Genomic DNA, 24,393 nt, shown 5'->3' with positions numbered 1-24,393 from the left:
TTACCGCTACTTCTTTCGATTTATCTTTCTATTTCTTTTCATGATCTAGTCAATCACACGATTGGTCGATGGACGGATGGCCCTTTCCATTTCCTTTCACGGCAGGCGGATTCTCAACTCAACGGTCAGTCGACGGTAAAGCGGTTCTCACTCTCCTCCACAACACACTTTCACAGCATGGTGGTAGGTACTTTAGGCTTCTGCCTGCTATGAGTCATTGAGGTATCGGTGAAAGGAGTCTAAGTAGGGCTGGAGTAGGCGCACCCATATAGTAGTTCCCTCTTTGGTGGATCGTCTTCGGGTTTGCCGACTACAAATACCGTATCTCAGTCATCACCGAACAACAGTGCCCCTTACAACCTTTAGTAGAGGTCCGATCTGTCAATTGACAAACACTCCCTGATTGTCAGCTTACAAAAAATTCTCCCACGGACCCGATTGTCAAACTACAATACACTCTCCTACGAACCCGACAGGCTTGCTTGGAGTTCACTTCGAGGTAAGACAAAACCCAACTCTCTTCTCGACCCTAGATCTTTCTCATCCTCGCTGTCCTCAATCATTCTCTTACCTCAGACACCACACCCCAACTTCACTTCAACACAAGACTGTCGTGTCTCTTGCTCAAACAGTACTAACAATGTCTGCATTCATAATAGCAAGAACGTGCAGCCCAGCTCACTCTGAAAGGCCGGAGATCGACACAAAAGAGACCACTACCTTCCACCATGGCTTCCCTGTCCATGGCCTCCATGTCCATCGCCGAGATTGGTGCCGTCTACAAAGCACTTGGGCGCTCGGAAGCCCAGTGTGAGTACGAACAACACGAGAGTACTAAGCTGAGGGCTACGAATGACCGTCTTCTGGAGTTGCTTCTCTCGACGCAGCAAGGGCAGGCTGGGCAGCAGTCCCAGCAACAACAGTTTCAACCATCTCAGCAGCAGCAAGCGCCACAGCAGCACCAACAGGCCCGCGCCACCACAAGCAATGTAGCTACAACTACCGCGCTGACGGAGCAGGTAGCTGCCGACCATGTCCGCATCCTCAAGCTCGAGAAGGAACTCAGTGCCACCATGGAACAGAGAGATCAGTTCAAGCAGCTCGCACAGCTGGGCGCGGCTCAGGGCCACCAGCCCCTTCCACGCAGTCATCAGCCAACCCAATCATACGGACAGAGCTACGGCGCCTCACCTCCGGGTAGACCCGCTGTTGGTCTTGGTCACCCTGGGGCGGCCACACCAGGCCAACCACAGCACGAGGACCTCCTCTGCGACTTTGAGGAGGCGGTTCCGGTGTCCATCCCCGAGGCTGGGAACGATCGCGATGGCTACCCTGAAGCCGAGTGGCAGACACAGCAGCCCCGGCCAAGTGGTCAGCAGCAGGCGTCCACGTCTGCGACTGCTGCTACGGGCGCACCAGCTGAGAGACCGGCCTTCAAGCGGTACTTCCAAGATGACGAACCCGTCCGCGCCTCCGGCTCTACTCCAGCTGCGGATACTACACCGAGCGCACCCCGCCCTAACCCGCCACCACCGCCGCCCCCGACTTCCTCTGCGCCGCCTACCGCACCCGCTAACGTCACCGAGACACGCACTGCGCCCTTCCGTCGTACCAGCGACGTCTACCCTTATCCCCGCCACCACTTCCCCCGCGACAGAGCCTCGTTCTACGGCCCGCCGCGCCGTGGCCTTCCGCCCCCGCCGCCCGGCCGCGCACACCCTTCGTATGCGGATGTCGAGGCTCCGGCTGATGTGCCGTCGTTCAACTCGGGCGCGGGCACGTTCGTGCCGGGCTTCTCGGAGGCGTGGTACGACGAGGCGACGGTGCCGAGGGGGCGGGCAAGAGAGAGGAGCCGCTTGTCGCCTGTGGATTCTGGCAAGGGAAAGGAAGATGAGACTGACGAAGGCGATGGCGATGATGACGGTAGCAGCAGCGGTGAGGAAGAGGGCAGTGCTGCGGGTGAGGGCGTCCGCAGGAAGAACCGGGACAGCGTGGCGTTCACGCCTGCTCCGGATGCGCGCGACAAGACGCTACGTACCGCCGTGCTCACGAACCTCCCCCACGCGCCCACCACTGCCAAGGACTTCCTCGCGGCTGCCACGAGCGGCGCCAACGCCGAGACGACGGGCTTCGTCGTCGCGGCGCGTGTGCTCGCCACCGGACCTGTCTCTGGCTCGCTCTCTGCCGTTGTCGAGTTCTTGAGCGCAGAGTCTGCTGCTAGCTTCGTTTCCAGGTTCGGTGACAGCAAGGCTGCTGCTGCCGCCGGGCCTGCCGCTACGCTTCTCACGACGCCGACGCATCCGCTTGGCGCTGCGCTGTTGAGAGCGATCGTCCGTGAGGGCGCGACCCGCGCGCTGAGTGTGCCGGCTGAGGCCGTCGCGAAGACGCAGGCTTTGCACGGCGTACTGGCTACGATTGGGAAGGGTACTGAGCAAGGAGAGTCTGCTGCCAGCGGAGACACAACGGTCATGTTCGAGAGCGTGGCCGCTGCGCGTGCGGCGCGTGAGGCACTGATCAAGAACCATGCAGTTAAGAGCTCGGAGGCCATGTTTGTGGGAGAAGAAATCGAGGTTGCGGTGCAAGATGTCAAGGATGCGAGGGCTGCGTTGGAGAACGCGGATGTTGAGGGTGGTAGGACTGTTGTTCCGCCACCGCCAGCTGCTGTAAATGCTGCTGCTACCTCTGCTGCAGACGATACAGATGACCGTATCATTGCCAAGAGCAGCACCGATGGCGATGGCAAGAAAGCCAACGACGAAGAGAAAGAACCGGAAGACGGAGAAATCAAAGAAATCCCAGAGTCACCCCATCTCATCAGCCTCCCCTCCTCCCCCACACCACCCGCACGCCCTACCACCACAGCAGCAACCACGACCAGCAGTCCCCCCACGGCCATGCAATCTCCGTCTGCGCGCCCTCAACAGGGCACCACTACCACGCACTACCGCACACCCACCGTCGCAGACGACGACGCTAGCGACTCCGACGAAGACTCCGACGTCGTCTCGTACGCCTCGTCTCCGCGGCGGCCGCTTGCGCGCGACGAACGCGACCGCCAGCGCTTGGCTGCTGCGCAGGGGCTGGGAAGGAGCCGCTGGGCGCTGGACTATTAGCCGCTGGTGGTGCGCCCATTGCGGATATGTGCGGATGCAGGCGCGGAGATACACAAAGACCCACGGACACATGCGAAGGCGAGAGAAAGTTTGCCCTGCTCCAGGACCGCGGGTCAGAGCTACTAAGCGCCAGAGTCCAAGATGATGGTATTCTACGTGCGTGCTTCTAGAGCGTGCGTTTGGTTCCTGTGGGGTCGACCAAACACTTGCAGGCGAGCTACCCGGCGAAGTCTGCGCCGTGCAGTCAGTGAGAGAGGGAGGGTGTTTCGGGGCACTTCTGGCCTCTCCCGCTCGTGCAGGGGCTTGGGGCCTTGAAAAGCGAGTGCTGCTGGAGTGAGGCTTCTTTCCTTATTCTTATTCATGGCGTTTTGGTGGGTGGGATACATGGGATGGCATAGGAGGAAGCGGCCTTTAATATGCTTGGTTGACTGCTTACGTCCATGGCGGATGGAATTTTCTGGTCTTTTACTCATGCTTTTGGGAGAAGTAGCTAGGACCTAAGTTAACCATCTTAACATTTTATCTATCTAATGGCCTTCGCCGGTGGCTCGTGCGCAGGCTTTCAAAAGCGCCGTCGGTTCGTTACGAGCTGCAGGAGCAGAGAGGCTGCAGCACCAACAACGACTCAGCCCTTCTGCTCAACATCATAGACAATGACACAGCTTGGTTCGTAGTAGCCACAGCACCGCCTTGCTACTCCTACTACAACTTTGTAGCCCGCCGTTTTGGATGACTAACGCCGTGGACGGTTGTCGGAGTGCAGCTAACTGCGATTCATCCGACAGCCATCGCCTTTAGACATCCACCTTGCGCTCGCCGCCCGTCGCATTGGCACTGCCCCCCGCGCCTCGCCTGAGCAGAAGACACGCTCTGGTCTATCGCGCGACGCGCCCCAGAAACCTTGACTCCGGATAGCTGTTGCGCCGCGCGCCGCCGCCGACAACCTACCATCACGGGTGCCGCACTGCCAAAAGTAGCTCATCGATCCGGGACGCGTCACCGCCACCATGTCGGTCTGGAATCCCGACAACATCAAGGATGTCGCCGAGTCGGTGGGGATAGCGTCGCTCAGCGACGATGTGGCCGAAGACCTGGCGCGGGACGTCGAGTTCCGCATCGGCCAGGTGCTAGAGGAAGCGCTCAAGTTCATGCGGCACTCGAAGCGGACGACGCTGGGCACGCAGGACATATCGCAGGCGCTGCGGGTGCTGGACGTGGAGCCGCTGTACGGGTACGAGTCGACGCGGCCGCTGCGCTTCGGCGAGGCGTCCATGGGCCCCGGGCAGCCGCTGTTCTACGTCGAGGACGAGGAGGTCGACTTTGAGAAGCTCATCAACGCGCCGCTGCCAAAGGTCCCGCGCGAAATCTCCTTTACGGCCCACTGGCTCGCCCTCGAGGGCGTCCAGCCCGCCATCCCCCAGAACCCCACCTCGGCCGACTCGCGCCACCAGGACCTCCTGCCCAAGGGCCCCGGCGCGAATCCCTACCTCGCCGCCGTCAATGGCTACGACAATGTCGCCGTCAAGCCCCTCGTCAAGCACGTCATCTCCAAGGAGCTGCAGCTCTACTTCGACCGCATCGTCAGCGCCCTGGCCGACGAGACCAACGAGGAGTGGCGCGCCCAGGCGCTGGGCAGCCTACGGACAGACCCGGGCCTGCACCAGCTGATCCCGTACTTTGTGCAGTACATAGCCGAAAAGGTCACGCACAACATGAAAGACCTATTCATCCTCACGCAAATGATGCACATGACATCGGCGCTGCTCCAAAACCCCAGCCTCTTCATGGACGCGTACATCACCAGCCTCGTCGCGCCCGTGCTAACCTGCCTCATGGGCAAGCGCCTGGGCAACCCCTCCTCGGAAGGCAGCAGCAGCAACACCGCCGCAGGCGGCAACAACCCGCTCGCGCATTTCGCGCTGCGCGACCTCGCCGGCAGCATCATCATCGAAATCGCCAAGCGGTACGGGCACTCGTCGCAAACGCTCAAGAAGCGGCTCGCGGGCACGCTGTGCAAGAACTTCCTCGACGACAAGAAGCCCTGCGGCACGCACTACGGCGCGCTGCTCGGCCTACAAGGCATCATGGGCCCGGACGGCGTGCGCTTCCTCGTCCTGCCCAACCTCAAGCTCTTCGATGCCGTCTTGCGCGAACGCCTCGCCGACGACGCGGCCCGCCCCGAGGCCGAAATGGTCGTCATGGTCCTGCTGCAGGGCCTGCAGGCGCTGGAGCGCGGCGCCGCTGGCGCCCTGGCCCCAACCTTGCCTAATGGTGTTGCTGGTGACGAGGCTACGCGCGACCGCCTTGTTGACCGCTTAGGCGACGTGTTGGGCTCGAAGGTCTTTGAGATGGGCCGGCCGCGCTTGATTTCCCTGGTTTTGGAGGCTGATGTCTCGTTGTAGGCGGCGTGGTGGTGGTGGGATGGACAATTACTGTGCCCGGATCCTTCTTTGATCATGAAAGCGGATATCGAAGTTAGAATGAACGATGAAAAGTGGCTCCTGCGCTTGCAAGCACGAAAAGCCGTTCGCCACTTTGAGCTCTTGGGAGAAGACATATAGACGGCAATCAATCGATCCAGCAGGAGAAAAGGGAGGTCAATCAATTGCTTTTTTCCCTGCGGTTTTCTGTACAATACAAAGAGAAGGGAGAGCGGCCACCGCTGCCTGCCATGTTGCTTGCTTGCTTGCTTGCTTGCTTGCGTGCTTGTTTGTTTGTTTGCTTCTTATGTGCCCCCTTGTGTCGAAGAACCGGACTGGATAGAAGCCACCTGGTACCATCCAGTCCAGTCTCGCCACCGGGCGTAAGATGCTGCTGTACTGCAGAAGAAAGACAGGAATAAGAGAAGAAGACGCACGCGCATCCCTTGGCACCGTCTGCAGCCGTCATATCCCAGCACAACCCACCCACATCCTCAGCACTCTCTACACCGCAGCACGCGGGCCTGCCCTTCTCCCCCACACATACACACACCCTCTACTCGCCCTTCTTGCGCAGCGCAACGCGACCGGCAGCGGCGCCGCGCGCGCGCCCGGACGTCTTGAGGTTGAAGGCGCGCTGGTCCTTGAGCCAGCGGCGGTAGTCGCCCACGGAGCCGATCTTCTCGCCGTAGTAGTCCGGCACCGGGTTGTTCAGCGACGACGACGTCGGGTCCACGCGGAACTTCTTGATGCGCCGGAAGAACTCGGCTTCTTTCTATATGGTGCGCGGGCTGGGTTAGCCTCTTATCGAGCAAGTCGCTCGCGGGGAGAAGGATAAGGAGAAGAAAGCGTGGAAGGAGGATGAGGAGGGAAGAGAAGGAAGAGGAGAGGAAAAGGAGGTGATGGTAGCGGTGATTTCAAAGCAAACAAACATACCTGCGCAATCTGCGGCCCAAGCCTACGATACAAAACCTTGAACACGGCATCCCCAACCGCAGGCCCAGCAAGCCAGCCCACGCCCCCACTCGCCACAACCCCCAGCCCCATCACGAATATCGAGTCCATGCCCAGCGTCGCCGCGCCCACCGTGTCCAGATCATATGCCATCATGATGTTTGCGCCCGCGGCCGTCGCCGCCACCGCGCTCGCCACAGACGCCACCAGCCCGATCCGACGCCGCGTCTTGCGCAGCCCCAGGAACCGGTTCCACGTCAGTGTCTCGTTGGGCGCGAGGGCCTGGCGGCCACTGCTGCTGTTGCTGGTGCTGCCGCCAAGGTGGCTGTTGATGCTGCCCGTCGCGGTGGCGCTGCTGGGAGCGCTGCTGCCCTTGCTCGTCTTGGTCGTCTGCGCCAGGTTGGCCCCGGACTGCGCGTTCGACGACGTGGTAGCTCCGACGCGGGCTTCGTTCGCCGCGGTGCGCAGCTGTGTCTGCGCCGCGGCGCGCGGTATCCTGGCCGCGATTGGAGAGGAGGACGCCGCCCACGCGCTGCCGTTGCTGGAGCGCTGCGCGAAGCGGACTGCTGCGAGCTGCTGCGAGCACCGCGGTGCAGAGGCCGCCGCCGTCTTGTAGGACGCCGACGACGCGACGCTCGAGCGGAGGCCAGTCGTCGTGCCCGAGGAGGCCAGGTGGTGCGGGCGGAAGGCCACCGTTGCCACGGTCGTGGCAGCGGTGCGTACGGGTCGGGTCGATGTCGCGAGCATTGCGTGTGTGATGTGTTGTAGACGAAAGCAGAGCTTCGCGATATTTCGACGTCAGGCCTCGGGGAGCACAAGCCACCGTTCGCTTGGCACCGGATGGACGCTGTGCGGCCACCGTCATCATCGTCATTGGATATGCGTGCATCACCCGGCCCAAACACCCCCTGCAAAAACCTCAATTCATCATCGGTAGTATTTCTAACTGCTTGATCCAAAGCATAACGTGCTGCCAGCGAGAACGGAATAGGGCAAGTTCAGACTACAGCGATTCTCTCCCAGCTCCATCCATCTATGTAGATGAAGTCGGGTTCTCACAGCTTCTGTCCGCATCTGTGCTCCGCATCCGCCAATGCAAAAATGGATCATCGCAGTTGACCCTTTTCCTCATATCGTACACCTTGTTTGAACGGACCACCGGTCGCACCTTGAAACCCTCGATAGCAGTCGCTTCCCCAATGCCAGCATGAGAGAAGCATGCCGAGAACGCCGCTGCATGCAGTCGGCCTGCATCAATCCAGGATGGGGAGCAAAGACGGGGGGGGGAGAGAGAAAGGGAAGCCGCAGAAGAGAAGCCGCTCAGTTAGAGAAAACGCCAAAAGCCAGAAACCAGAAACCAGAAAGTGAACCTAGACAAACCAGGAAGTGGGTATTGGAAACGCAATGGCTCAAACAAACTTGCATGGAGCCACCGATGCTAGCACGCTCAAAAAGTTGACGGAAAAACTTTTTGTATGGAAGAAAAGCCGCCGTTGAGGAGCGAAATGTAGAAATCGAAAGACTTGGATGCGAGTCTAGCGGTGACGAAGACTCCATCTATGAGAAAGCCGGAATGCGCGCAAGATACTTGCGTGTGATTGAGCAGGGAAAGGTCGAACTTTGGTGGGCTTAGACCGGAGCGCGGATCGTCCTGGGTTCAAGAAAGATGATCGCATGCGAATCTAGACGTGCGGGCGGAGCAGACAACCTAGTCTCTCCGTTGTTAAATGGAACCAATTGGCGAGAGTGGCTTCATCGGAGAAAGTGACGGAAGCTCTTGCTGCGCGCGAGCAGAACCTTGCTGTTGAGTAGGTGTGACGTTCTGATCTTCGCGTTCGTGGGTGCTGCTGCTGCTGCCATCTGCGGGAGGGCGGGTTCTCTCGGGCGTGGAGCTGTTCAGCGTGGAGGGTTTGCTGCTGCCAGACGAGACAGCGCGCTCGTCACCCATCTGACTATTGCTGGCGAGGGTACCGTGAGACGATGGCGGCGGAGGGTTGGACGACGGCTCGAGTACCTGCATTTCCCTCTCCAAATACTCCTTCTCCGTCCAGCATCCTTGCCAACAATTGCGCCAGTCCAGTATGAGGAACTGGAAGCAGAATCCCTCGATCTTCATGCATGGCTGAAAGCAGATGCAGAGGTTGCGGTAGTCCATCTTGTTCTTCTCTGAACAAGAATGAAGGAGACTGATATGGCACGTGATGGCGAACAGCAGATAATAGTTGAAGGGCGGGAGCTTCGAAAGTTCGTCCTTAAGTAGCTGCGGCGTGGATTTGGCATCGCGGCATTGTTCCTGGATACGATGCTGGGTCGCCTTGGGGAATATCTCGTCCGGAAGATCGCGAAGCCAGGCCTTGAACATGGAACCTACGATGTTGATGTCGTAAAGGTTAGGCTCATCAAAGAGGTTGATATCGTACTCTATACTTCGGTGTTAGATCAATGTATCCCGCGACGTAGTAAGGGGCGACATGCCTTTGTCAAAACGCATCTGCCAATACTTGACGTCTTTGCCGCTTCCGGGAACTCTGTAGAGTCCCTCTTCTTCGCAGCCGTTCATATTCAGGTAACTGCGCAAAGCTCACAGTTAGATTGTAGGGCAAAAGGATTTGGGGGTGTAGACTTACTCGATGCAGCGCCACGGCAGCGCTGGCATCCAAAACTCGGTCTTATCCTTGGACGCCGCGAGCCTCTTTGAGATTCTGGTGACGCGCGTCTGCTCGACCAAAGGAAGATTTATGACCTTGCACTGATAGTTCTCCTCGACCGCGGTGGCCGGCTCGCGCTCATGAGAGCTTCCGCTACGTGTGAGCTTTCCGAAGAAGCTCTTGCCGGCTTTGCCGATGCCGTCGGCGACCTTGGTCGAGTTGCCGCGCATGTTGTTCAGGAATGCGGCGCCTGGGTTTTCCTTAAAAGAGGAGGAGAATGAGAAAGGGTCTTTCTTTTCACGACGGGTTCCGGGACGCTCGGGCTCCTCGGAATCTCCGTAGCGATCTGCCGACCGATTGCGGGACGCGTTGGACTTCTTGTCGCGAAGCGATCTGTCCTTGTCAAGTGGGGCGGTTTTCGAACCGTTCGAGTCAGAGTGTTTTTTGCCGTGTTTGGGCTCGGTGTCTGAGGGGAGACGGGGGGGAGTGGAGGATTTGGTGGGAGGCTGGAGCATATCTTCCGTTCGCATAGACCGCGAGCGCAAGATGCCGAAGCGATTCTTTGTGTTGGACCGCTTTGCGGTGCTGTTGGCTGAGCCGTTGCGCGGCTCAAAGCGCTCGGGGTCGTTCGAGGTTATGCCTGGGGGAGAAAGCAAAGACCGTCAGCGGTTTCACTTTCACAAAAGCAGCCGGCAGATCACCGGCAACTCCGAGACACTTACCGCTCGATATGCTAACGTTTTCCAGGGACTTGCTAAGGTTCGGCGACGATCCTGGCGATTGTCTGTACTGATACACCTGCGCCGAACTTGTCGGCACCGACGAACTCTCCGACACCTGTCTTATCGAACTTTCGCTAACAGGGAAATGCGTGCCTGACTTGGACGCTTTGTAGTTTGAGAAAAGTGAGTTTGATCTTTCTTGTTTGACAGGAGCTGGGTTGGGCGATCTCGGCGGTATCGGAAATGGGCTCGGTCTGTTGTTATTTGTGTCCATGTCCTTCCCTCTGTCGCTCATATCATTGTGGCTCGATCCGGCGGCTTGCGGCGGTGATCGAGGGCTCCCGGGGCTTTCTAAATCTGTCCGTCTATTCGCGCCTTTGTTGCTTTCAATCTTCAAGGACAAGGACGGCGACTTCGGCATCTTTCGCAGCGTTTTCCGCGGTTGGGCCCAGTCCAACGGCTGTCGCACCGGTTAGCTGCAAGCTCTCGATCGGTAGGGAGTGCGACAAGTGCGGCGGTCGGTTGGGCGTCGTGCGGTGGCCAAGGGTGCAGTCGCCGCGAACTGCCTGGCGGCGGGCGTACAAGCGGAGGCAGCTTACCTCGAGTCTGTCGTTCAGCATGGCGATCAGCTTCAGCCCGAAAAGGAGGGAATTCAGAGCGAGATTTCAGACGTCGCTATACATACCTGTCGAGCCCAGATCGCCCAAAAAACAACTGGGCCCTGAGCTAAGCAGGAACCTGTGCTAGACCACCCAGAGCACCCTTGTACGACGTACGCCCTCTAGTGTTATGGCTTCGTGGCGCCGCTAGGTGCCTGTTGGCCGCAGCGATTCGAGAAAGGCAGGCCGGCGTGCGCGGAGGAAGCTTATGCGTGAGCTGCGACTGATCAATCAGCTGGGCCGTTACACCATCTAAGGCCTGGGTGCAGATACAAGTGCGGTATCACAATGCCACCGCGAATGAAGCACAAGAGTTGGGGACAAGATCATTCATACAAGGAAGCCTGGCGGCGATCGGCCATAGGTATAGCAGAGACCGACCGATCATGTCTGGTTTCAGGCCAACAGGGACAAAGAAACTTACAATCCACAGCAGCGACGGCTCGTCTCGGACTGCCGTCTGCAAGGTGGCACGCTATCCCTTCGCGCTGCAGATGGCAAGATGCGTTTATGGCCACTTATTGCTCCCGTGCAGTACCAGCACGTTCTGGCCGCAGGAGTCTTCGCGGACACGGGGCGTCGCTGGCAACGGGGACGCGAGCGCGGAGTTTGTTCTGTGGGAGGGGACCAATTCGGACGGCGGCAGCGTCGAAGCAGACAGAAGAGGCGCGTCAGTGGATCAGCGAAAACGCATACGACCCCGGCTTGTGGAGCTGCCTGGTGGCTGGCGGTAACGAGGGGATAGGGAGTAGGAGCCGCCGACCGGATGGCGGGAGCGCGGGTGGAAGAGCGACGCGCAGGGCAAAGGGAGCGTGCGAGATTCAAGCTGCTAATAGTGAGGGCGAGCGCAGCGATCCCGGGCGGGTGCTAGATTGCGTAGGCGTTCAAAAGCGTAGTGCGGGAGGTCTCGACGGGGGGAGATGGGTTCGAATTAGCTTCAGGGTACCGCCCTGCAGCGAACTCGGGAGGGACCCAACACCGCCGACAAAAGCACTCTTGGCGAGTCGACCGGCGCCTGTTAGCTCGCGCGTCTGCTGAAGAAGATTAAGTTGCCGTATCCGTACGAGCTCGCGATCGCAAGGCCAAAGTAAATATAGATTCGCACATGCGGTGAGGGAGCTCTGAGACCCGCGAGCCCCTGTTACCGCAATCTGCGCTGTGCGTGCGTGTATATCGACGCCTTCTGCGCAGCACGAACAGGCCTCTGGAGCCTGCAAGACATCGATTACGCGGGCAATTACAAGGGGCCGGCCACTTGCCTCTCCACAGCGCACTACTCTCTCAACAGCAGCAGAAGACGTTGCGCAGCGGAAGCGGCCGGCAGCACAGCACACGATGGGCTCCGGCCCTAGGCGCACGGGATATGGACGACATTTCGCACAGGCACGCCCGTCTTTTCGCCCGGGGCGATCAAACAGGTACCGGCGCTGAGAATAGATCACGCCATATATTATTTCGCTGCCAGCCTTCAACCGCGGCATCTGGCGACGAAACATGACGGCAAGCCAACACACTGACTAAGACCATCGAAACGGCTGCCGACAAACACCGAGGGACGCGCGTGTAAGGGGTTCCGAACAGTAGCGAGGCTTGCGCACGGCCAGGGCGATCCTGAGGCAGTGAAGACAGGCTCAAGTTTGAAGTGCAATGGAAGTGGGGATGCCCGGGCTCCGGGGCTGCTTTAAAGACAGACCTTCGTCGTGTGCGACGCGCACTCAAGCCTGACGCCCTGGCCCGATGCATTCCGCGGCACTAGACTAGTGAGTCGCGAGGGCAGAGGGGGGAGTACCTGAGGGTACCTGCGCAAAGCGCCGCCGCCACGGCTTCCCGGCTGCCATTGGAAGACGCCGCACGCGCTGGGGCGAGGGACGGCGTTTCGGCAGAGGGCAGCACGAGGGCACGGAGGGGTGGGAGAAAGGACGCATCAGAGATCTGCGATTGGCCGTGGCGGCACCACGTTGGAGACTGGCTGGCTCTCTGCTGGCATTGAGGACGGGGGCGCTTGCGATGTCTGAGAGTCTCGACCGTTGGGCGGGCGGTCCGCGCCTGCAGACATGACACGGTCTCATCCTTGGGGCGAACCAATGACGGAAAGCGCGAGTGCAAAATTGAACCGCAATCATTAATCAACCTTTGTACAGCTGCGGGCGCGCGACGACGGACATGGCTGACAGACTCAAATGCGGGGGCAGGGAATGCGCGTGTTGTCAGGCGTGTGTGTTGTTTACGGGGTGCCAAAGCGGGTATAGCCCTGTCCCGCTTCCCCTCGTTGACAACTGACCGTGGGACGCGCCAATGACGTAGCACCGTAAAGTTGGGGCTCCGTCCCCCATTGCCCAGGCAAGCCGGGGCTCCACGGTTAGCGGTACCTGCCGATCAAAAAATACAGCAGAGATATACACTATCGCGTCGCTTCCTCTCTGCCCGGTGCCCACAGCGAGCGCCTTCTGTATACACAAAATCCACCTGCCTGCCCGCCTGTCCTCGCGCCTGCTCGCCAGCCCTCGCCCGACTCCCCGTCCATATAAATACCTCGCCCCAACCCCAATCCTCTTCTCTCCTCCAATTGCTCCCCTGCATCCCATTCGCAAGCATCCTTTGCTGTTCCGCTGCTTCGTTGTCTGTCTCCATTAATCTGCCTGTACCTACCTAATCACATAGACCGGAGAATCGCATTCATCGCTTCAGCGAACCTCAGCTTCAGCCTCAGCTCCACCATCCACACCCGCGTCTGTCTGTGACAGCCACCATGGCCCCTCCTCAGACCGTTTACCTGCTGCCTCTTACCGATGGCGGTGCACCCGATGTCCCTGGCACCTACATCTACCTGCCGGCTCCCACCGACCCGGCGTACATCGTGAGGTTTGCCATTGAGGGCACCAGCTCCATCTGCCGAGAGGGCAGCCTCTGGGTGAACATCCCCGCCAAGGGCGAGACATTTCAGCGGGACAACTTCAGAGAATACAAGTCTGTTTCTGTTTCTGAGATTTTGAACTGAGCGGCGCTGACATTCATCCAACAGGCTCCGTCCTGACTTCAATGGCACCATTGAAATTGACTGTCCCATCCATTACGCTGGCGCCTTTGCATACTACTGCACCTTTACACCTCTGCCAAACTTCTCGACTTCGGATTCCGCGGCATCCCAGCCTGCCAGGACGCCGACATACTATATTGATGTCGAACCGAATTTGAAGCTTCAGGACACCAGGATCCCGCTCGATTCTCTGTCCATATTCTCGGTCATCTCAAAGTTTATGGGCGAATACCCCAAAAACTGGGACAACCACCTTCGTGGAATCAGCCAACGTGGATACAACATGGTCCACTTCACACCACTAATGATGCGAGGAGACTCCAATTCTCCGTACAGTCTCTACGACCAGCACCAATTCGACCAGGCTCTGTTCCCCCGCGGCGAGCAGGACATTGCTGACTTGGTTCACAAGATGGAGAAAGAATTCAACTTGTTCTCGTTGACAGATGTTGTCTGGAACCACACTGCCAACAACAGCAAGTGGCTCGAAGAGCACCCCGAGGCTGGTTACAACTTGGAGACGGCACCCTGGCTCGAGTCTGCCTTGGCTCTCGACGATGCTCTGCTCAAGCTCAGCAATGACCTCCAAGAACTGGGCCTGCCGACGACATTGCACAACACTGACGAATTGACCAAAATCATGGATGCCGTCAAGACCAAGGTCATTGCTGGTATCCGTCTTTGGGAATACTACGTCCTTGACTGTGAACGCGACGCCACGGACATTGTCAAGGCGTGGAAGGAAGGAGAAGTCACGTTCCCTGATGATGGCTTCGGCAAGCGCGGTGTTAGCGGTCTGCAGGAGGTCCAAGGCTGGCCTTTGAAGCAAAAGGCGGATTGGCTCCTCAAATACGCACTCCTTGGAAACGACAGACTTGGTGAGAGATTCCGACGCAGGGTGGACCCCATGACTGCTGCAGCTCTCCTGAGTGCGCTTTTTGGTCGCTACGATAGCCGGACCAATGACACAGGTGACGAGCGCGCCGCCTACGGTACCATATACAAGTTCGTGCAAGAACTCAACCTTCAGTTCTACCGGGAATACGATGCCGAGGTCGCCGTCATCATGGATCAGCTCTACAACCGCATTAAGTATGTTCGCCTGGACGATCATGGCCCTAAGCTTGGGCCTATCACCAAGGACGTGCCCTTGATCGAGAGCTACTTCACCAGATTGCCGGACAATGCCACAACCAAGCAGCACAGCAAGCGATCCCTCGCTCTCGCTAACAATGGTTGGATTTGGGCTGCCGATGCTATGAAGGACAATGCCGGCTCTCAGTCTCGGGCTTACCTCCGGCGTGAGGTCATCGTCTGGGGTGACTGTGTCAAGCTTCGGTATGGCAGTGGGCCGCAAGACAACCCTTTCCTATGGGACTTTATGGCCAAGTACACTCGCCTGATGGCGAAGTATTTTGCCGGGTTCCGTATCGACAACTGCCACTCCACCCCTATCCATCTCGCCGAATACATGCTGGACGAGGCGCGCAAAATTCGCCCTAATCTCGTCATTGGTGCTGAACTTTTCACTGGTTCTGAAGAAATGGACTTTGTTTTCTGCAAGCGCCTAGGCATCAGTTTCCTGATCCGAGAGGCCATGCAAGCCTGGAGTACTCAAGAGCTGAGTCGACTGGTTCACCGTCATGCTGGAATCCCCATCGGCAGCTTCGAGTTGGACGAAGTTATGAACGCGGATATCTCCGCTGATCAGCCACACGAAGTTGTCCGGGTAATCAGGAAAAGTCCCGTTCACGCCCTGTTCATGGACTGCACACACGACAACGAGGTACCCGCCCAGAAGCGCGATGCCCGGGACACCTTGCCGAATGCTGCACTCGTTGCCATGTGCGCCTGCGCAACCGGTAGTGTGATGGGCTACGATGAGATCTACCCGAAGCTCATTGAGCTGGTTCATGAGACGAGGCTCTACGAGTCTCCTTACTCCAGCGGAAGTGAGCTCAAGGTCCAAGCTTCTGAGGGTGGCATCGGTGGAATCAAAAAGCTTCTCAACCAGATTCATACGCTCATGGGCCAAGAGAACTACGACGAGACATTTATCCACCACGACAACGAGTACATCACAGTTCACCGCGTCCACCCTCATACAAGGAAAGGATACTTCCTCATAGCTCACACGGCCTTCCCAGGATATGGTGACGGCAATGGCGGATTCCCTCCGGTCCATCTCCCCGGTACCCAAGCCAAGCTTATGGGTAGCTGGATGCTTGATGTTGAGGACAGCGCAGAGGTGAAGGCGCGAACTGAGAAAGACAAGAAAAAGCTGAAGGGTCTTCCTAGCCGCACGAAGGACATCCAGGGCATGAAGGTGGAGGCTTCGGGGGACAACACCACGATCACCGTTCCTGATATATTCCCACCCGGCAGTATCGCGCTGTTTGAGACCTGGATCCCAAGCTGCGAACGTTCCGATGGCCTCGATAAATTCGTCACGACTGGAGCCCGCGAGGCGTTCAAAGACTGCAACCTTGTTGATCTCAACATGGTTCTGTACCGTTGTGATCCCGAAGAACGCGATTCGAGCCAGGGCAAAGACGGAGTTTATGCCATCCCCGGTCATGGCTCGCTTGTCTACGCAGGTCTTCAGGGCTGGTGGAGTGTTCTGCGGGACGTCGTACACGATAACAACCTAGGACATCCCATCTGCAACCATCTGAGGGATGGTCAGTGGGCACTTGACTATTGCGTCGGCCGCCTCGAGCGTATGGCCAATGATTCTGGTTATGAGAATCTCCGTGGACCTGCAGCCTGGCTGAAGGAACGATTCGATGCCATTCGCCAAATTCCGAACTTCCTGCTTCCACGCTATTTTGCCATGGTCATCCAAACTGCCTACAACGCGGCGGTTGATCAAGCGATTCAGCTGCTGAACGAGAACGTCCGCGGCGGTCAGAAATTCCTTAAGAGCTTGGCTCTTGTGAGCATCCAGATGACTGGCTACATGAGCAATGCCTCCTTGTGGCCAGTGAAGAGCGTTCCAAGTATGGCCGCTGGTCTGCCGCACTTTTCCAACGATTGGGCTAGATGCTGGGGTCGCGATATTTTCATCTCGCTCCGAGGCTTGTACCTGGGTACCGGTCGCTACAAGGATGCAAAGGAACACATTTTGGCATTCGCCAGCGTTGTCAAGCATGGTATGATCCCCAACCTCCTCGGCAGCGGAAAGTTGCCTCGGTACAACTCCCGCGATTCGGTTTGGTTCTTCCTCCAGAACATCCAGGACTACACGAAGATTGTGCCTGAGGGCTTGGGACTTCTCGCAGAGAGCACAAAGCGCCGCTTCCTTCCTTACGATGACGAGTGGTTCCCTCACGACGACTCCCGGTCATTTTCCAAGTCATCCACGATCGAAGACGTGATCCAAGAGTGCCTGCAGAGGCACGCTTCGGGAATGTCCTTCCGCGAGTACAACGCAGGCCCCAACCTTGACAGCCAGATGAAGTGGGAAGGCTTCCAAATTGATATCCATCCGGACTGGAACAACGGCTTGATCTTCGGTGGCAACCAGTTCAACTGTGGTACCTGGATGGATAAGATGGGCGAGAGCGAAAAGGCTGGCAGCAAGGGCGTACCAGGCACTCCTCGCGATGGTGCCGCTATCGAAATTACCGGCATGCTGTACAGCACCCTCAAGTGGGTAGACGAGCTCAACAAGGCCGGCAAATACAAATACGACGGAGTGGACATTGAAGGAGGCCAACACCTTACCTTTGCCGAGTGGGCAGCGAAGATCAAGGACAACTTCGAACGGGTCTACTACGTTCCCCAAAATGCCGAGGAAGACAAGAACTACGATGTCAACTCTGCCATCGTCAACCGTCGCGGCATCTACAAGGACCTCTACCGCTCAGGCAAGGAGTATGAGGACTACCAACTCCGGCCTAACTTCACCATTGCCATGACGGTCGCCCCCGATCTGTTCGACCCCGAGAAGGCCCTGAACGCTCTGTACTTGGCTGACACAGCCCTCCGGGGACCAACGGGTATGGCTACGCTTGACCCGTCTGATCTCAATTACCGCCCCAACTACAACAACGCCGAGGATTCTACCGACTTCCACACGTCTAAGGGCCGCAACTACCACCAGGGACCCGAATGGTTGTGGCCGACTGGATTCTTCCTCCGTGCTCTGCTTCGTTTTGACTTGACGAGGCGCAAGACTCCTGAGGAGCGGGTGGAGAGTTACCAGCAGGTTACGCGCCGTCTGCATGGCTGCATGGAGGCCATCAAATCGAGTCCTTGGGCTGGTTTGACCGAGCTTACGAACCAAGCGGGATCTTTCTGCGGCGATTCGGTATGTTTGAAATCTCCTGAGACATTGCCATCTTTGCAGCAATTGCTAATGCGCTTTATAGTCACCCACGCAGGCCTGGTCGGCTGGTTGCCTGATCGATCTGTACCAAGATGCGAAAGAATTCTCGGCGGAGCACCCGGTGGCGGCTTAGTGGGCCGTACGATTGACTGGATGGTGGTCGGATGTCCGAGACTCCATTAGTTCATGACGCATGACGTAGACTGATAGAATACGATTCTCCTATTTTCTACCTAGCTACTTGCTCCAACTTCCGAAGCGTGAGGCGGTTGATTTAGAATCTGGAGCAAAACTCGGTGAAGAGTCGGCGATGGTGCATAAGCCACGAGGCTACGTCAAGCCTGACGAAGGCGAAATGAAGCTGCGATGGCATGGCTGAAGTAGTCGAGATTTGAACGGCAAAGACAAACAAGGTATCCGTGTGGAGAATGATCAACGTGATCTCAATGGCATCACGGGCATTTGACGGGCTCGCGCGCATGGATGCACAGATGTGTACTCGTAGCGTGGTGGCGTGGCTGCGAGAAGCCGCCATGATTGCCGGGATCAAAAAAGGTGCGCCCCGCCGTCGCGGTCGTCGCCGCCGCCGCACTTGGTCAAGGCGCTCCTCCACAAAGCGGACGTCATCGGGTGCGCCCTCCCCTCGTGCCGATCAAAGTCACTGTCAGTGTCACCCGTCACTTTTTACTAGTGGTACATCACCACCGTCTTTGCATATCTCTGTTTTCAGCCATCCTCCTCCTGGAATACCTCGCTATTCCCCGCCTATCCCGAGCACCATGTCAGGATTCCATCCCTTCGGCGGCCGCGTGAGCAAACATTTTGGCGAAAATGTAGGCTTCCCTACCCCTCGTCTTGGAATCCCAGTCACCCCAAACTTTCCAAGCCATCCCAGCACGCGGCAACTTCAGTCGCAACACGCAGTATTGTGCCGCGATCGGGCGCAACAAGCCCCTGCCGATCTCTGCCGCAGTTTTTTGGTCCTTTCGTTTGGCACGCTAATGGAGAGAGTTCTTGACTGACCATCCTGTCCAACAGCTTGCGCCGGAGGATGCCTATCTGAGCTGTGAGTTCTGCTCTCGACGCATCACAGCCATTATACTGACGAACGAGCAGACCACGATGTACGCCGTGAGTGCACCCCGCAGTCACAGCATAATGCGCCCAACGACTGACAATGGCCAAAGTGACGAAGGAGGATTACGACTGCATACGGAATGACTGGTTGACGGACAACGTTGGTACCACATGCAAAGAGGCTGCGAGATCCCGCTAACCGCAGTCATTTTAGGTCATTGCATTTTGGGAAGAGTATGCAAACAGCCGAAGGCACAGCATTCTGTCAACACCCGCAGCTGACACCGCCACACCGCAGGTACCTCGAACATGAGAAGCTTATCGATTTCCCGAAAGCGCACATCAATCTGATCCGTCCATCCATGTCGTACTTGCTGATGCAGACACCCGACCCTATGACGGTGAAGGAAGCGCTTCCCAATTTGGCCAAGACGACGCACATATTCCTGCCGGTCAACGATTGTCGCAATGTGTCGGAAGCCGAGGGCGGTTCGCATTGGTCTCTTCTGCTGGTCAGCACCGTCGACGGCGTAGCATTCCACTACGATTCCATGAGCGACAGTAACGATAGAGAAGCCCGCATAGTGACGCAGAAGTTGGCGACGTTATTGAACAAGAGCTTCAAGTTTGTCTGCATGGAAGACAGCCCTCAGCAAGACAACGGCAGTGATTGTGGCGTCTACGTCTGTCTGCTCATGCGCTATCTGCTCCTCAGCCGTCTCTTGAAGGCGGACAGCAGAGAGAAGATCAGCATGGGATTGCAGGGGAAAGTGGTCGAGGCTTCTCAAGGCAGGAAGGAGATGGTGAAGATCATCGACGGGTTCAGGCGCGAGGGACAGAGAAGATCGTAAGTCTTCCTGCATGCGCCTCTGACAACTACTACGAAAACAAGGTGACTAACCCGGCCTTCATCGTGGCTCTAATACAGGCGCAGTAAAAGTCCATACGATGACAACAAAGACCACTCCAAGAGCCCGCCTCGTATCGGCGACGAATAGGCTCCAATCACGACCGTCTACACTTCAACATTGCCATCTTTATAATGTTAGACCATCGAGCGTTACTGTCCGTCAGCGAAAGACAGCGCGCTACATTTGCTACGAACACTTGCTTTCAAAGGCAGGACTACTAACTTTAAAGGACGCGGACCTTATACATGTATCCGCATATGAGAAAGACATCGCAGACGCCGTTGAGCTCTGGCGATGACTAAACTGATGGTAAGCGGGCACGACGGGCTAAATGAGAACCCCACGGAATGTCCTACCAACAAAGCGTCCGTTGCTGACGGCGCGCGGGTTATGCCCCAGGTGGGCGGCCGTCCGACTATAGCAAGGAACCATTGCTTTATAGACAGTTGCTTTCTTCGGTGAAGACCAAATAGATAGAATCAGCATGCTTCCACGACCTTTTTTAGTACACTTTGCAGTGCACCAGACCGGCCATTTGGTCTGCCATACAGTCGCTCCATTTCGTGCGCCCATTGCTTATCGCGCGGTGTCCCATTCAAGGAAGAGCCAACGATTCCTTCCTAGTTGTCTCAGCACAAGGTCACAGCCACCTCGAGCACGCTCGTATGTCTGATTCGGGTTTCGGGGAGCTCCTCGTCATCATCATCACTCTTCGCAACACCCCCTTCCTTAGCCTCACTAACTTCCAGCTCGTTCACCGGACGCGGCCCCTCCACAATATCGTCAATCGCATCAGCCGTGCCCGTGCGAATCTGGACGCGACAATCGTCCTGCTGCTGAAAGAATAGCGCGAGCCCCATAGCCTTCTCGATGCTCCTGCCCGTCGCCTTGACAACGACCTCTTCGGGCTCGTCCGTGCGCTCCATCGTGGCCAGGGCGGCAGCCATGACGGGATCGCCGCGCTGGTGCTGCTGGCGCTTCTGCGAGAGGGCGCTCTGCGTGGCGCGTTTTTCGGCGTGTGTGAGGAGGTCGCGCACGCGCTTGGCGGCGGCGATGAAGGGCGTGCGCGTGCTGAGGTAGACGACTTTGGGCGATTCGCGGCTCGTGTACGGTGAGTTTATCGGGGGGCGCATGAGCGGCCGCTTCTGCACTTTCGCGTCTGTGGGTGCTGCTGGTTAGTCGATAGATGGATGGAATGGAATGGGATGGTGGATGCGCGGGCGGGGATGTGAGCGGTACGTACGGGGCGGCAGGCGCCGCAGATTGTCGTGCGTTGCGGTTGCCCGCGTTGGCATGGCTGCGGTGGTGGTGTGGGAGCAGAGTTGGTCGCGTTCGCGATGGATGGATGTACTGGAAGTACTAAGCGGGGCGGGATTGCGGGTCCGAAGCGGATGCACGTGCCTTGCGGCGCAACCGACCAATAACCCAACTGATCATCAACAACCATCAACCATCACCATCTCAACGCCGCCAGCTTTTTATTGGTTCTTCATTTGATACTGTCTGACAGCCTTTCGCTTGTTACTCATTCTTCCACCTGTGCATTATGCTCGAGCCAACTTCTGAATGGCCGGCTTTCGGACCCTCTTCAGCTCAGCTTCAATGTCGTCCCGGTTCCCTTTCATGGATTTCATGTCCGGTCTCAGCTTCTGCAGGCTCGCTTTCAAGGGCAGCCAGAAGTATTGCTGTAGATGAATACGGTTATTGCTGATGCGGCACGTCCAAATCGTAATCCCTTCCCTTTTATATAAATCATTATAGCGTTTAGCATAACCCGTAACTTGTTTACTCGCAGGTAGACAGCATTTTCCTAATAACGCCCATCAAAGTGGTGTTCTCCAAGGCGGCAGCAACCCTTTCCTTGTCTCCGAGCTGCTTGTTCACAGCCTCATCCGTGCTATGGGTTCCCTTCTTGATCCGGACATCAAGACGGAACCGCGGAGGCAACGCCTGCTCAAGGCGCACGCGCACACCCAGGCCAATGACCGTAGCGAGCGAACAGTGCGTGATGGTCGGCGTGATCTCCACCAGGACGGTGCTGATCGGAGAACGGGGAGACGAGGGAGGAAGAATGTGGATGTCTGGCAGATTGACAACGGCGAGCGAGCCTAGAGAGAGAGGGTGCTCCGGATCAGAGATGGAGGAAATCAGGTCTGGGCCGGTTAGCAACTGGCGATGTCAAGCAGGTGGCGAGGCGCGCTCACCGTAGATTTCCTGCTCGTCAATGTCTTCGACGGAGCCGTCGTCCGACTCGGACGAAGAGTGATAGAAGGGATCGTTTAGGTAAGTGTAGGCGGGGATCAGGTCATCGAACAGGCCGACACCGGTAGCTTCATGCTTCTTGACAGCGCTCTCCCTGCGGCGCGACGGCAGGTCTGAGGGATTGAGGATTGTGGGGTTGGCGTTATCCTTGTCTAAGTCCATGGCGCGCGCGACGTGGGGACACGGGACGTTGCACTGTTAGTCAAGGTAGGGTCGCTTGCCGGTTTCTGCTGTAGGGACGTGGGCAGAGACAAGGGGGCGTTAAGGATTGTGTTGCGCTTTCCCGTTGCCGCGATAGGTGGATCTTACCTATGGCGTAGGTTTGCGGCGTCGGATGCACATCGGGTAATCCACAGCCTTTCGCCGCAACTCCAGCCACAACTCCAGTACCGCATCAGACCTTACAATGGCGTCGTGGGCATTTCCGGTCTCACGGACCGGCTAATTCTACTGCTATCCGCCCCGTTCGGACGTCTCTGCAATTGCGCCGGCATGAGACATCCCATCCAGCCTCAACCTAGGTTACCCACGCCGTACTCTAGGGTATCCTAGAAGCACTGGTTGAGAAAACAGCTCAATCGCCGAGAGATTGCGGACGCTTCTGCGTTCCGCTCAGCCATGAACTCCAAGCTTTCCGCGCCTTTGCCTGCGAACATGGGTAGATGCGTCTGCTGCTGCTGCTGCTGCTGTTGCTGCAGTCGGCCAGACGCATGTATGAATATGGGTCAGCAGGCGCAAACAATACAGATGTGTTGCACGGCGTGCAGCGCGCTGCTGGGAGTAAGGTGGCGTGCTGTGGTGTCTGCTTATTTGCTGTATGTGCTCAGCATTGGATGCAATGCGTGAGTACGAAGGTAACACGGGCCGTTCACGCTTCATGCCGTGAAGAAATCCAATGCGTCCTGCATATAAGTATTGGATGCATGAAGATACTACACTGCACTGCGCGCAGGTGCCTACTCGAGTGGCGCGCAGGAGTCAACGGGCTCTCCCGCCGCTCCCCTGCTCCCGCCTATCATCCATCATACATGCAACTAACCGTCAATCTGTCGCATCAGCAGCCAACCGCCCGTGGCAAAAGATTGACTTAACCCACTGGTGCATGTGCCTATACCCAGCGCACTGGTACCTGGTTGCAGCAGATCTGCACACAACTACACAGTGGGCGCCCGCGCAAAAATGGTCGGAAAATAAAAATTAAATGATTCAAATAAAAGAAAAAAGCGATTGCCACGGAAATGCAAAAGGTCGTGCCCGGGATCGAACCGGGATTGCGAGAATGTTCTGATGATCAGAATCTCGAGTGCTAGCCATTACACTACACAACCTGATGGTGTTGTTGTGCGCATTTGGTATGAGCTGATTGATGAAATGTGAGTTGGCGGGTTCAGGTTATCACTATAAAATTTTGAAGGCAGAAGTGGGAGATGTGCTGGGGACGTGCACGCTATGCTTTTAGACGACCACGACGACGTGAGGTTGGTGCTTTAATGAGGTGAAGGGTCTTTCTAATGAAAGTTTGAACTTGGTTACAAGAGAGATTGAATGCGGATTACTGCAAATATTCTGGTACTGTGGGGAAACAAGCACTGATGAAAAGCAGTAGCGCGCACTGCAGAGTTGCGCTGTCTATGGGGCGTGGTGGTGAGACTCGACGTTATGAGAGGTAAATAGTCAGTAAGTAAAGTAGACTTCCGCGGTTGGAGACTTCTTCACTGTCGCTTCCGAGAAAAAGACTAATTTCTCGAAGATAAAGCTCAGCCGTTTTTAAAGAGAAAATAGAGCAGGAGCAGAGCGCGAGGAATGTTTTGGATGGACATATCTTGCTTCGATGCGAGTAAGACAGCTCGGATTAAGCCTCAAGTTTGCAAAAGTGAAGCTACGTTATAAATTGCGTTATGCCCCGCCGAGTGGGAGCATAGACGTAGCACGGCTGGCTTCTTATTGGATTAGTCGTTGTCAAGAGGGTTAATGGTTTGTACTTAGTTATATGCTTTCGAAGTCTCACATAGTCGTGAGAGTTGTCGGATCAGCCCGAAAGTGAGGTGGTTAATAGCAAAAAGGGAGAGAGAGAGAGAGGGGGGGGTGCTGGGGGGGGGGGGGGGGGGGGGGGGGGGGGGAAGGCCACGAAAAATATACCCAAAACAAAAAAGCCAGGATCCCCATTCAGCACTCACAGGTAAACCTTTCTAGTGTTAACAAGGGACTAGAGTTATATCAAATACCAAGGCCTAATACGGGAATCGAACGCTGCAAAGAA

At 57.1% G+C, this 24,393-nt stretch overlaps 10 protein-coding genes and 1 non-coding gene across 11 annotated transcripts; 5 read left to right on the top strand and 6 right to left on the bottom strand.

Annotated features, from left to right (window-relative positions):
- The first annotated feature begins 391 nt into the window (after window positions 1-391).
- K452DRAFT_33313 (uncharacterized protein) lies at window positions 392-3,189 on the top strand. The gene is made up of 2 exons (XM_033545166.1): window positions 392-499; window positions 660-3,189. Exon 2 carries the CDS (start codon window positions 729-731, stop codon window positions 3,111-3,113), a length of 2,385 nt encoding a protein of 794 aa, XP_033397456.1. The 5' UTR covers window positions 392-499; window positions 660-728; the 3' UTR covers window positions 3,114-3,189.
- A 538-nt stretch (window positions 3,190-3,727) lies between these two features.
- K452DRAFT_271474 (uncharacterized protein) lies at window positions 3,728-5,515 on the top strand (the record flags this gene model as incomplete). Its single annotated transcript, XM_033539037.1, has 2 exons — window positions 3,728-3,779; window positions 3,877-5,515. The coding sequence occupies exon 2, from the start codon at window positions 4,121-4,123 to the stop codon at window positions 5,513-5,515; it is 1,395 nt and encodes a 464-aa protein (XP_033397455.1). The 5' UTR covers window positions 3,728-3,779; window positions 3,877-4,120.
- Window positions 5,516-6,089: 574 nt separating this feature from the next.
- Window positions 6,090-7,234, bottom strand: K452DRAFT_308810 (uncharacterized protein; the record flags this gene model as incomplete). The annotated part of the gene is made up of 2 exons (XM_033543193.1): window positions 6,090-6,308; window positions 6,470-7,234. 2 exons carry the CDS (start codon window positions 7,232-7,234, stop codon window positions 6,090-6,092), a joined length of 984 nt encoding a protein of 327 aa, XP_033397454.1.
- Window positions 7,235-8,239: 1,005 nt separating this feature from the next.
- On the bottom strand, window positions 8,240-10,131 carry K452DRAFT_326819 (uncharacterized protein; the record flags this gene model as incomplete). Its single annotated transcript, XM_033544872.1, has 5 exons — window positions 8,240-8,284; window positions 8,307-8,908; window positions 8,963-9,057; window positions 9,115-9,775; window positions 9,858-10,131. The coding sequence occupies 5 exons, from the start codon at window positions 10,129-10,131 to the stop codon at window positions 8,240-8,242; spliced, it is 1,677 nt and encodes a 558-aa protein (XP_033397453.1).
- Window positions 10,132-10,580: 449 nt separating this feature from the next.
- Window positions 10,581-11,642, top strand: K452DRAFT_33176 (uncharacterized protein). Its single transcript, XM_033545134.1, has one exon. The coding sequence runs from the start codon at window positions 10,805-10,807 to the stop codon at window positions 11,552-11,554; it is 750 nt and encodes a 249-aa protein (XP_033397452.1). The 5' UTR covers window positions 10,581-10,804; the 3' UTR covers window positions 11,555-11,642.
- Window positions 11,643-12,143: 501 nt separating this feature from the next.
- K452DRAFT_33115 (uncharacterized protein) lies at window positions 12,144-12,864 on the bottom strand. Its single transcript, XM_033545124.1, has one exon. The coding sequence runs from the start codon at window positions 12,637-12,639 to the stop codon at window positions 12,274-12,276; it is 366 nt and encodes a 121-aa protein (XP_033397451.1). The 5' UTR covers window positions 12,640-12,864; the 3' UTR covers window positions 12,144-12,273.
- Window positions 12,834-18,298, top strand: K452DRAFT_318689 (glycoside hydrolase family 133 protein). The gene is made up of 3 exons (XM_033544179.1): window positions 12,834-13,483; window positions 13,539-17,865; window positions 17,927-18,298. Exons 1-3 carry the CDS (start codon window positions 13,266-13,268, stop codon window positions 18,014-18,016), a joined length of 4,635 nt encoding a protein of 1,544 aa, XP_033397450.1. The 5' UTR covers window positions 12,834-13,265; the 3' UTR covers window positions 18,017-18,298.
- A 345-nt stretch (window positions 18,299-18,643) lies between these two features.
- Window positions 18,644-19,811, top strand: K452DRAFT_358836 (uncharacterized protein; the record flags this gene model as incomplete). The annotated part of the gene is made up of 6 exons (XM_033546222.1): window positions 18,644-18,716; window positions 18,922-18,949; window positions 19,000-19,014; window positions 19,071-19,120; window positions 19,175-19,194; window positions 19,259-19,811. Exons 1-6 carry the CDS (start codon window positions 18,663-18,665, stop codon window positions 19,809-19,811), a joined length of 720 nt encoding a protein of 239 aa, XP_033397449.1. The 5' UTR covers window positions 18,644-18,662.
- Window positions 19,812-20,043: 232 nt separating this feature from the next.
- Window positions 20,044-21,187, bottom strand: K452DRAFT_318687 (uncharacterized protein). The gene is made up of 2 exons (XM_033544178.1): window positions 21,115-21,187; window positions 20,044-21,030 (listed from the first exon to the last, which is right to left on the bottom strand). The coding sequence occupies exons 1-2, from the start codon at window positions 21,164-21,166 to the stop codon at window positions 20,501-20,503; spliced, it is 582 nt and encodes a 193-aa protein (XP_033397448.1). The 5' UTR covers window positions 21,167-21,187; the 3' UTR covers window positions 20,044-20,500.
- Window positions 21,188-21,336: 149 nt separating this feature from the next.
- On the bottom strand, window positions 21,337-22,417 carry K452DRAFT_318686 (uncharacterized protein). Its single transcript, XM_033544177.1, has 2 exons — window positions 22,076-22,417; window positions 21,337-22,024 (listed from the first exon to the last, which is right to left on the bottom strand). The coding sequence occupies exons 1-2, from the start codon at window positions 22,293-22,295 to the stop codon at window positions 21,657-21,659; spliced, it is 588 nt and encodes a 195-aa protein (XP_033397447.1). The 5' UTR covers window positions 22,296-22,417; the 3' UTR covers window positions 21,337-21,656.
- A 961-nt stretch (window positions 22,418-23,378) lies between these two features.
- On the bottom strand, window positions 23,379-23,461 carry K452DRAFT_t82. Its single transcript has one exon. It is a non-coding gene; the product is annotated as a tRNA-Gln (tRNA).
- Window positions 23,462-24,393: the final 932 nt, after the last annotated feature.

This window comes from Aplosporella prunicola (assembly GCF_010093885.1).
Source record: "Aplosporella prunicola CBS 121167 unplaced genomic scaffold K452scaffold_13, whole genome shotgun sequence".
Taxonomy (NCBI): Eukaryota; Fungi; Ascomycota; class Dothideomycetes; order Botryosphaeriales; family Aplosporellaceae; genus Aplosporella; species Aplosporella prunicola.
This window is presented reverse-complemented; position numbering and strand designations above follow the sequence as displayed.

Coding starts and splice junctions, on each gene's coding strand:
- K452DRAFT_318686 (XM_033544177.1), bottom strand. CDS start 22,295: ATGGACTTAGACAAGGATAACGCCAACCCCACAATCCTCAATCCCTCA. Junction 22,025..22,075: donor TGACGAGCAGGAAATCTACG/GTGAGCGCGCCT, acceptor TAACCGGCCCAG/ACCTGATTTCCTCCATCTCT.
- K452DRAFT_33313 (XM_033545166.1), top strand. CDS start 729: ATGGCTTCCCTGTCCATGGCCTCCATGTCCATCGCCGAGATTGGTGCC.
- K452DRAFT_33115 (XM_033545124.1), bottom strand. CDS start 12,639: ATGATTGCGGTTCAATTTTGCACTCGCGCTTTCCGTCATTGGTTCGCC.
- K452DRAFT_318687 (XM_033544178.1), bottom strand. CDS start 21,166: ATGCCAACGCGGGCAACCGCAACGCACGACAATCTGCGGCGCCTGCCG. Junction 21,031..21,114: donor TCTGCGGCGCCTGCCGCCCC/GTACGTACCGCT, acceptor CAGCACCCACAG/ACGCGAAAGTGCAGAAGCGG.
- K452DRAFT_318689 (XM_033544179.1), top strand. CDS start 13,266: ATGGCCCCTCCTCAGACCGTTTACCTGCTGCCTCTTACCGATGGCGGT. Junction 13,484..13,538: donor GACAACTTCAGAGAATACAA/GTCTGTTTCTGT, acceptor TTCATCCAACAG/GCTCCGTCCTGACTTCAATG. Junction 17,866..17,926: donor GATCTTTCTGCGGCGATTCG/GTATGTTTGAAA, acceptor TGCGCTTTATAG/TCACCCACGCAGGCCTGGTC.
- K452DRAFT_33176 (XM_033545134.1), top strand. CDS start 10,805: ATGCCACCGCGAATGAAGCACAAGAGTTGGGGACAAGATCATTCATAC.